General features: G+C 53.6%; 1 protein-coding gene across 2 annotated transcripts; it reads right to left on the bottom strand.

Moving 5' to 3' along the window:
- Positions 1–274: 274 nt before the first annotated feature.
- On the bottom strand, positions 275–8875 carry ajuba (ajuba LIM protein). 2 transcript variants are annotated; one of them, XM_086056894.1, is made up of 8 exons: positions 6384–8869; positions 3374–3475; positions 3218–3285; positions 3090–3152; positions 1547–1677; positions 1408–1459; positions 672–740; positions 275–574 (listed from the first exon to the last, which is right to left on the bottom strand). In XM_086056894.1, exons 1-8 carry the CDS (start codon positions 7738–7740, stop codon positions 458–460), a joined length of 1959 nt encoding a protein of 652 aa, XP_085913020.1. In that variant the 5' UTR covers positions 7741–8869; the 3' UTR covers positions 275–457. The 2 variants fall into 2 exon arrangements, with proteins under 2 accessions (XP_085913020.1, XP_085913028.1); XM_086056902.1 differs by lacking the exons at positions 275–574; positions 672–740; positions 1408–1459 and having other exon boundaries at positions 1534–2933; positions 6384–8875.
- Positions 8876–9347: the final 472 nt, after the last annotated feature.

Genomic DNA, 9347 nt, shown 5'->3' with positions numbered 1-9347 from the left:
CGTCAAAATCTCTTTTATATGAACTCTGAAATGTACAACCACAAAGCAGTCTTATTAAATCTATAGAACACAAACGTGTTATTACAGCATACAGAAATGACAGTAATTGTCCTCAAATTTGACTGGTTTACCTTAACAAAATCTCAAAAGTGAGATTTAAGTGCAAAATGTTTGCTAACAAAATATGTACAGTTAAGCAGGATCCTTTGTTCTTCTACAGCAAACGAGCAGTAGTCTTTCCTGTTCCCTTTGTTTTTTGTTTTTTTTGTGTGTGTGTGTGTGTGTGTGTGTGACCATACAGTAAAAGTAGAACAACAGCAGGTACAATGGAGTCAAAGGGAGGGCGGACGCAAGTCAAAAGGAGCCGCGGGAATGTCTTAAAAATCAGCAGTTACATGTTGAGAGTCAAAAGGGAAAAAAAAAAAAAAGAAACCGAAGCACGCGAGGTAGGGCTTCCTCAGTTGTGCGTGGCAGCGCTGCACACTCGGCTCATGTGACACGGGTGGCAGAGCAGGTGAGAGTCCAGCGGGAAGCACTGCGAGCCGGGCTTATCGGAGAGCTGCTTGCCACACTCCTGCAGGGAGGAGATAAGGAATGCGCGCGGGAAGTGATGTCAGCTTGCGCAAACAAAATGGGGGGGGGGGGGGGGGCGTTCGGTGTGCGTCACTCACCTCACAGTGGTAACACTCAAAATGGTAGTCCTTGTTCATGGACACAACCCTGAGGATCTCCTCACTGCCCTGCAAAATAATTCCAGAATGAAGCAGTTTCTGAAAGAGCTGTGTGAGACTTTGGTGGTGCGTTTATAAATTGGCTGAGTTTTATTACCAAAAATGTGGAAATTGAGATTTCAGAGATTCAAAAATGTCACCGTTTGGGAATTTTATCACCAAAAATTCAAATAGTTGGAATTTTAAATGTTTAACTTGGAGTGAGAATTAGTTGAACTGTTTGCGAGAGGGTGAAGTCGATTTTTTTTTTTTTTTTTTTTGTCCAGGTGGTAGATTTTCTCAAGCAAAATGTGGAGTCAAGTATAAGTGGCTGGTATCGGCAGCTTCCACGAGTGCCTGATACCTAAAATAAGGCCGGTATGGGGCAGATATGATACCTGATAACGGTACTCGACCGTTAATTGAATTTAGAATGGCTCGAGACTGGAGTAGTTGCATTTTTCCTATTTAGAATGTTCTCAGAGAGTGTGAAACTTTTTAGATTTTAAAGTTCCAACAATTTGACTGTTGAGTCAATCATTTCTCATGGGAAATGTGCACATCTGTGACGAGTAAGTCGTAGCACCGATGTCCCGAACGAGCTCGCATTTGAACGTTGAAATGGTTGAGGACTGTGAAAGATGAAGACAGTCAAACAAACAAAAAAAAAACCTGTAGTGGCCATTCGAGCACTCACCTCAGCGGGTAAGATGGGCTGCAAACAGGCAGCACACTTTGGGGCAAAAGTCCTGCAGAGAAGCGAGAATACCGTACAAGAGGTTTTAGCGAACTAGCAACAGCCAAGTGACGTCGAAGGGCGCACGGGATGCGGATACTTGTTGTAGTCGGCCACGCAGTAGATGTTGCTGTGCTGGTCCACGGTGAACGGCACCCCGTCCAGCGCCTTGGCGCACACCACGCAGCGAAAGCAGCCGGGGTGGTACGAGTTCCCCAGCGCCTGCAGGATCTGAGGCCACAGCGACAAAGGAGGTTAGACAACTTTTTGGATCCGTCTGTTCCTGCGGGACTTTGGGAGTTCAAATATCAGGACTAGAGGACTGCAAACTGGAGTCTTCCGCCGTCGGTTCCCACCAAGCTGGAAGTGGACAATTTGGGATTCGTTCATCCGGAGAACCGCGACATACCCCACGGGGAATCTCCTGGATTTTTCTCACGTATGCAGAGCTGCGGTCTCAATACATCCACTGGACAAGGCTTTATTTTTGGAAAACGTTACAGGGGAAGCAAAAGAGGACATTTGGCCAAGTGTACTGCGCTGTAGACTGAAAAAGTGGAATTCTTCCAAAAGTGACATTTTACAGTATAGCTGCAAGCAGTTGAGAAATTGTGACTGCTTGGCTTCATTTGGAATTTTTCTCAAGAAAAATGAGCATTTGTTTGAATTGCTTGCAAAATGTGTGTTGTGAAAACTCTTTGGAGTTTTGCATGACGGTAGGAATTGAGTGTTGAACATTAGAAAGTGAGCGGCCGCCTCGGTGATGCGCTCTCTACGATGGCGGCAGAAGATCAATTTGGCCGCGGGGCCGGATGGGCTGCCCCCCTCCTGTCTGCGCTCACCAGCTGGCCGCGGTCTTCACACAGATTTTCCACACATCCCTGGAGCCGTGCGAGGCCCCGTCCTTCATCAAACCTTCATCCGCCATCATCCTAGTCCCCCAAAACCCGCAACATCGGGACTGATGCGTCCTCTTTCCGCTGCTCTTTCTCCCTCGACGCGGACAACCGCACCTCAACGCACCCCGCTGTCAAACTCCTGAAGTTTGCAAACGACACCACGGTCGTCGGCCTCGTCAAAGGCGACGGGTGTGACGAGTCTGCGTACCGACAGGAAGCGGCCGACGCAACTTGGAGCCGAACGCGCTCGAGACTGCAGAGATGAGGTCGTGGACTTGAGGAAATGTACTTCGCTACAGCTGCCCCTCACACTGTCCAACTGCCCCGCGTCAACCGTCGAGACCTTCGAGTTCCAGGGAATCCGTCTTTCGTGACCGCAAGTGCGAGGCCAGCGTCGGCTTGATCCTGAAGAAGGCCCGGCAGAGGACGTTCTTCCTCAGGCACGGCCTGCCGCGGGAGCCGCGGAGCCTCTTCTACACAGCGGCCATGGAATCAGTCCCGCGTTCCCGGGTTTGGTGCCGCCACAGAAGGGACCAAATCAGACTGCTACGGAAAAACCCACCCTACCCACTCTTTAGCACTTGCACACTGCAATAACCAAAACATTTCAACGTTGGAATGGGTTGAGACGAGGAAGGACAAGTTCAATTGTAAAAAAAAAATATATATATATATATATATATATAATATATATAAAACTGTCTCCATCCTCTTTGGTGTTGTGGTCAGGGGAGGACACCTCACCTGTTCCAGAATGAGGTGGCCGCACACGCTGCACTTCTCGGCGGCGGCCTGGAATCCCGAAAACTGCCGAGCACGAGAAAAGCAATGAGAAGTTGGCAACAACAACAACAAAAAACAAAGAAGCTCACCATGTAATCTTCTTTGCAGTACACGGAGCCATTCACGTTGTAAAAGTCCTTGTTCCTCAAGGCACGTCCTGCAAAAACAAACCACTTTCAAATCCATTCAGCCGCTGGTTGACTCATCATTTTCGGACTTTTTTGGTTTTTGTTTCCCCCTCTCACCGCAGGACACGCAGGTGAAGCAGCGCGTGTGATAGAGGCTGTCCAGAGCCTGGCAGGCGTTGTCCGCTCCGTACACGCCTTTGCCGCACTTGATGCAGGTCCCTGTTGGGGGGGGCGGGGGGGGCAGAAATGGGGCCTTTAAGTCCGGGGTTGGCATTTGTGTCGCTCGTTCAAACCGCCTGCGGGGGAGGACGGGGGGAATGGGGGGGTTCACACCCAGGAGCCAGGCCCGTTTGCTCAGACGCCGCTGACATTAAAGGGAAATTCCAACACTTCCTGTAAACCACCCCCCACCCTTCTCACACGTTCTTTAGAGGAAACTGTTACCTTAGCCACAAAATGGAGGGCGTCCGTCAGGCCCGCCTGGTGGAGCCGTCGCTAGTTTTCAGAGAATCTGGCATTTCCGACTACGTTTCCGTGCTTTTCAAATCGAAGGAAAAGCGGCCAGGCGGTCCGAGCGGAGCGGAGCGGTGGCCGCCCGCAAAGCTGCCCCCACCACACCCCCACCCCCACCTCAGCCACACCATTCACTCTGATCTATTCCGGGATCTGTCCGCATTTTTTTTTTTTTTTTTCTTAAGCGGTCGAGGGAGTGCCACGCAAACGGAGCATTCTTGCACACTGCTCGATATTGGCACCACCAGAACGCTCAGGTCCCCAAAATAACACGTCTGGAAAAAGTTGAAGAGACTCGCGACATGAGAAAAGGGACAAAAGCGCATCTCGGGAAAACGGTCGGAAATATTTTCTTTCCTTTTTTTTTTCGACTGAAAATGCATGTAGAAAAAGTCTCAAGTCTGCTTGCCCGTCCACGCATCAAGTGTGACAGGGTCTGACATTGCGGCTTTTTGGGCCAGAACTGACCAGAACTGGCACTCAAGCAATACTTACTACTATATTTGCGGGCACATCCGTGGATGAAATGGCGAAGAGCCGGCAGCCAAAACACGCGCAAGTACGGGGATCAAGGCGATAATGGGATTTAGAAAAAAAAAAAATCATCTGTTCTTAACACGATGCCTAATTATATCTGGAGGCCCGGCCGCCGGTGAAGTGTGTAAACTCAGTGGACAAAATGCACGCAAGTACGCACAATGCGCCAGTGAGTGGGGGCGATTGAGCGTGCACAACAGCGGTAAAAAGAGCGCCGATGATGGATGGCTTTAACTCCAAATATTGAATGTTACCCATCAAAAAAGCAAGAACGTGTCCATTCCATCTCAGCTATATGTGAAATCTGTAGCGGTGGCCCCGGGCCATCGGGCCGCCGTTCATGTCGGATCCCGTGTGAAATGTTTTATCTGAAAATGCGTCCGTGGCGCACACTTGCTGGCGAGATGTCACCTGTGGAATAGGAAAGTGACAAACGGCAACCGGAACGTACACGCTCTCTCCGGCCGTCGCTGTAGCGCGCGTGCTCGCCGGCAAGCTCCGGGTATGCTCTTAGGCGTCAACCCGCCGGCGAGATGACATTAACGACAGCATGCTGAGTGACACGGCGGAGGAGACGAGCAAACAGCATCCCTAACGCACCCCTGCCAGCGAGATCCAGCCTGCACGCTTGCGAAAGAGCCCCAAAACACGCTTACGCGTACGCTTGCTGGCAAGTCCGCGTTTAACAGCGCGGACTGGATCTCGCCGGTGAACGCGCGCATTCCGGCCGCTGCGCGGGCGGACTCTCTCCGGCCAGCGTAGGTTGGGAACAAAACAAACCACACAAAAAAACAGGCTGGGCCTCGCAAGCGTTACAGTGGGGTTTGATCTCGCCCGCCAGCAAGCGCGCGCTGTGGCCGGCTGCTCGCTTTTATTCGCGGAAGCACATCCCAAACCGTGGTCGAGGGAGGGAGTGGCGAGATGAAAGTCGCGGTTGCGCACACACTTGCCGGCGAGATGACGGAAGGCAAAGATCGGATTTCTTTCCCGATAGGCGAAGCGCTTGGCCAGCGCGCGTCCCCTGAGGGAACGCATACCTGCGCAGAAAAACAGGCTGCAGCACACCGCCCCGGCATCCGCGCGCACGCGCGCACACTGTGGAGCATATCTGTGGCCTGAAGTCACCAGGGGAAAACACACCCTGCCACAACGGAACGGCACACATTCACCCAGCCACCGTAACGCACACAAACACAAGGCACGCCGGGCCCGACGCAGCTTTGGGTGACTCACGCTGGCGGCTGGCGTTTCGATTCCCAACCGTGCAATTTAAGAATAAGAATAAGAATAAGAATGCCTTTATTTGCGCCAAATGTTTGATTTTCAACAGTAGATGCCCGGCCGGCGTCGGGTAGCTGCCAAGCAAATTGACGAGTTTGCCTCAATGGTACGTCCAACAAAAAAGGGCCCGTCCGTCCGTCCGTCCGTCTCCGACTTGGCCGCACGACTTTCTCAAACATGGCTGCGTGTCCCGGCAGGTTCGATGCGGTTTTGACGGGGGAAAAAATTAATCAAGCAGAAATGAGGGCATCGCGTGCCTTTTTCTCGGCGACGGGGACGGACGGCGGCGCCGGGGGCAGACAAGTCCCGTCGGCGGCACCGCGGGCCCATTACGCTTGTCGAGACGGACGTCGTTGCGCCCGTTGTTCTGTCGTCCCTCCATCCTGTTTTTCCTTGATCTACTCTGCCCGTCTCAAAGCAGCCTGCCGACGCGGACGGTCGCCCGACGGAGTCTAGCTTCTGTTGGAGGTCATGACGGGCGAGTACCGATACAGGCCATATTACTTGAAGGGATCGGGTACTCGCGTAGGCCGCCGACCCCGGCCGCCAATTCATAAGGCCCCCCCCAAAATGATCTGCCGTCAAGTACGTCTTCACTGGCAGTCGCTCGACACAGCGGCCGATCGTCGTCTGCGTTTGAAAGAAAGGTCTTGAAATGAAATGTGATATAAAGTCGCGGGGATGTTGGCACTTTTATGGGCCTGGCAAAAAGCGGTCTCAAACCTTCCTACGTGAGCTAATGTGACAGTTTGGACGCGTGGCAATCTGAGCGAGGTGAAAAGTCAAGTTCTCTTACCAAAGAATTCCTGACGGTTCTCGGTCGCGTCTCGTCCGGCGGCGGCGGCGGCGGCGGCGGCGGCGGCGGCCTCGAGATCCTCGGGCTGAGCCCGGGTGGCCGGCGACGGTCCCGGCGCCGCGCCGGCTTTGGTCGGAGCCGACAGCGCCGCCGACTGTTCTTTCAGCATCAGGCCGTCCAGGAGCCCCCCGCCTTCCAGGGCCACGTCCCGCAGAAGAAGGCGGGTCAGCTCTTCTTGGTAGCGGGTGCCGGGCAGGTCGGAGTGACGGCTCTTCTCGCCCGGCGCCGCAGCCCCTTCTTTGCCCCTCGGCCCCGAGCGCCGCTCGTCCCACCACTCGGGGCCCGCCTGGTAGCACGCGGCGGCCGGGCTTCCCACGGCGGGCGGGTAGGAGTGCCGGCTGTCGTAGGCGCCCTGCCGCATGCCGGCGTCCAGGTATTGAGTCCAGGCCTCCACGGGGGTCCTTCCGTACATGGGCGCCGCCTGCAAGGAGGGGGACTGCTGCTGCGGCGGGACCGAGTAGCGGGAGTCGTAGCCCAGGCTGATCCCGCTGGTTCGGTTGCTGCTGCAGCGGCTCCCCATGGGGCTGCCGCCCCCGCCGCCTCCGCTGGCCGTGCTGGAGGCGAAGCTGGACCGGGGGCTGACCAGCACCGACTCCTGGAGGCTGAAGGACGAGCACGGGCTGAGGGCGGGCCCCGGCGGGTAGAAGAAAGCGTCGGCCGGACGCTGCGGCGGATGGGACAAGGACGCGGGTCTTGGGCTCTCCCACAGTTCGCTCCCCGTGCTCAGGCGTTTGTAAAACAAAGCCTCCTGGAGGGAAAGCCTCTTGTGTCTCTCCGGCTCCGAAAGGTAGCCCGTCTCGGCCGTGCCTCTGGGAGCCGAGCCATAACCGACGGCGGCGGGGTACGGAGGCGGCGGCGGCGTCGTCGTCGGCGGCGGCGGTTGGGAGAGGAGCTGCTGCCTTCGGACCAGCTGCTGGAGCTCCAGGGAATAGCGGCGCTGGTTGAGGGACGCCTTGTGACCCGGAGCGTCACACTCGGGGCCGGGGCCCGGGCCGGGGCCGGACTCTCGCCTCAGGTGGGAATCCAGGCCTTCAGCCAGGTAACACGAGGCCCTTTGCTGGGGGGAGCGACGCCTCAGCGGAGCCAACGTGGAAGGGTGAGGAGCTTGCTCTCCATCCGGCTGGACAGACGACGGCTGAGAGGGGGACATTGCCGGGCCAGCGCCAGCGCCGCCGTTCCCGTTGCAGTTGTTGCCATTCCCGACCGCGTCGGGCTTTTTCTTGGAGCTGATGAACTTGACGCTGCCTGAGTCTGTGAGCTTCAGCTTCTCCAGCAACTTGCTTATTGGCCGATCCATGATGAAAAACACTTTTCCTACTCTTCTTGGACCCTCAAATGCAGCTCAAAAATGACTACTGGGAATGGATTTACCGCAGAAAATAAATAGCTAGATAAATAAGACCAAAGGGGCACTGTGAGGACTCAAGACATGACTTAATCCTTACTACTTTGCCATCATGTGGACAAGCGAGAGGCGCAAGTCGGCTCCATTGGACTAGTCAGAAGACGCACACATCCAGGACACTTCTAGCGGCAGAGGGCCTCCTTTGTGGACCCTCGCGTGGCTCCACATCTGCATCGTCCCCGAGTCTTGCTAAGGTCTACTTTTAACTCAATGTGCTGGGAAACTATACTTTCGTTCATTGGCTTGCAAAAAATGAGACTAAAGACAACACATCTGCCTGTGTACGACTCACCCGACTCCTGCCATTCATCTCAGGAATAAAAACAAACACACGCACAAAAAAAAAAACAAAAAAAAACTCACTCGTAGTCCACAAGAAAACGTACGCGCTCGCTCGATCCCGTCCGGTAGCGGAGAAGTTCGGAAAGACAAGGACAACTCTGTTCTACTGACTGGTTTCCGTCTCAAAAGACCTACTCGGTATAAATAAAATCCCTCCCAGAGTGCATTGCACGGTCGACAACTTTCTTTCTTTCCTTCTTTCTCTCTTTCTTTCTTTCTTTCTTCCCCTAAATAATGACTTACCTCCCCCTCTTTTTTAAAACAGTCACTCTAGCCACGAATGGTTTACCTCATTCCGCTTACAGATTTTCAAACTAAAATCATCGTCGCTCGACTTATGTTAAATTTAAACAGACAGTGGCGCTTAACGTTTTATTTTGAAGACAAGACAGTGACTCGATCCTTCCGTCGCCGTCCAACTTGACTCTTCCCTGGTTTCCTTTATCAGTCAACGGCGGCGGTTTGTTACCCTTTCTTCGCCCCCCCCTTTCCTAACCGGAACACTTCATACGATGTCATACGACTTCTAATTTTGTATTACTGTATCACACACCGCTTTCCAACTTTATCTGACGAGAAGAACCGCTCATAAGAACCGAGACGGCGCTTTCTTTGGGAGGCACTATTTGATTGTACCAGCAGCCTGTGGAATGTGCGGAAGCACACGGTGGGAGTGAGGCGGCCTCCGGGGAAAGATGGAGCCCTTCACCCCGGAGTCCCCCCCGCCGCCGTCGGCCTTCCAGAGCACACTCGCCCCGTTCGCCTCGCCTGGGCCTGCGAGTGGCAACTTGTCTGAAAAGCTTACAGAGGAATTCTTCTGGGCTTAAGTGTCGCAGCCATTCGAAACAATAGTTTGGAGAGAAGCAAATACAGTAACTGAACACCAAACGATTTGCAACGGGAAGCACGTTTTGGTTCACGTGACATTAGACCTTTAAAAAAAAAAAACACATTGTCAATATAAATGCTATTTGTCCCATTAAAAATGTTCCTAAGAGTACATTTTCTTAATTTTGTATCGTTTCTCTTTCTTTCTCCCCCCCTAACCCTTACATCGGGGGGGGGGGGGGGGGCTAGTGCCCACCCCACAGGCACACTCTGCCCACCCAAAGAAAACTGGATATGTAGTTCTGATGAATGGGAAATAAAAAATCAAA

This window comes from Filicampus tigris, chromosome 2, assembly GCF_054856515.1.
Source record: "Filicampus tigris isolate MCC_2025a chromosome 2, RoL_Ftig_1.0, whole genome shotgun sequence".
Lineage (NCBI taxonomy): Eukaryota > Metazoa > Chordata > Actinopteri > Syngnathiformes > Syngnathidae > Filicampus > Filicampus tigris.
This window is presented reverse-complemented; position numbering and strand designations above follow the sequence as displayed.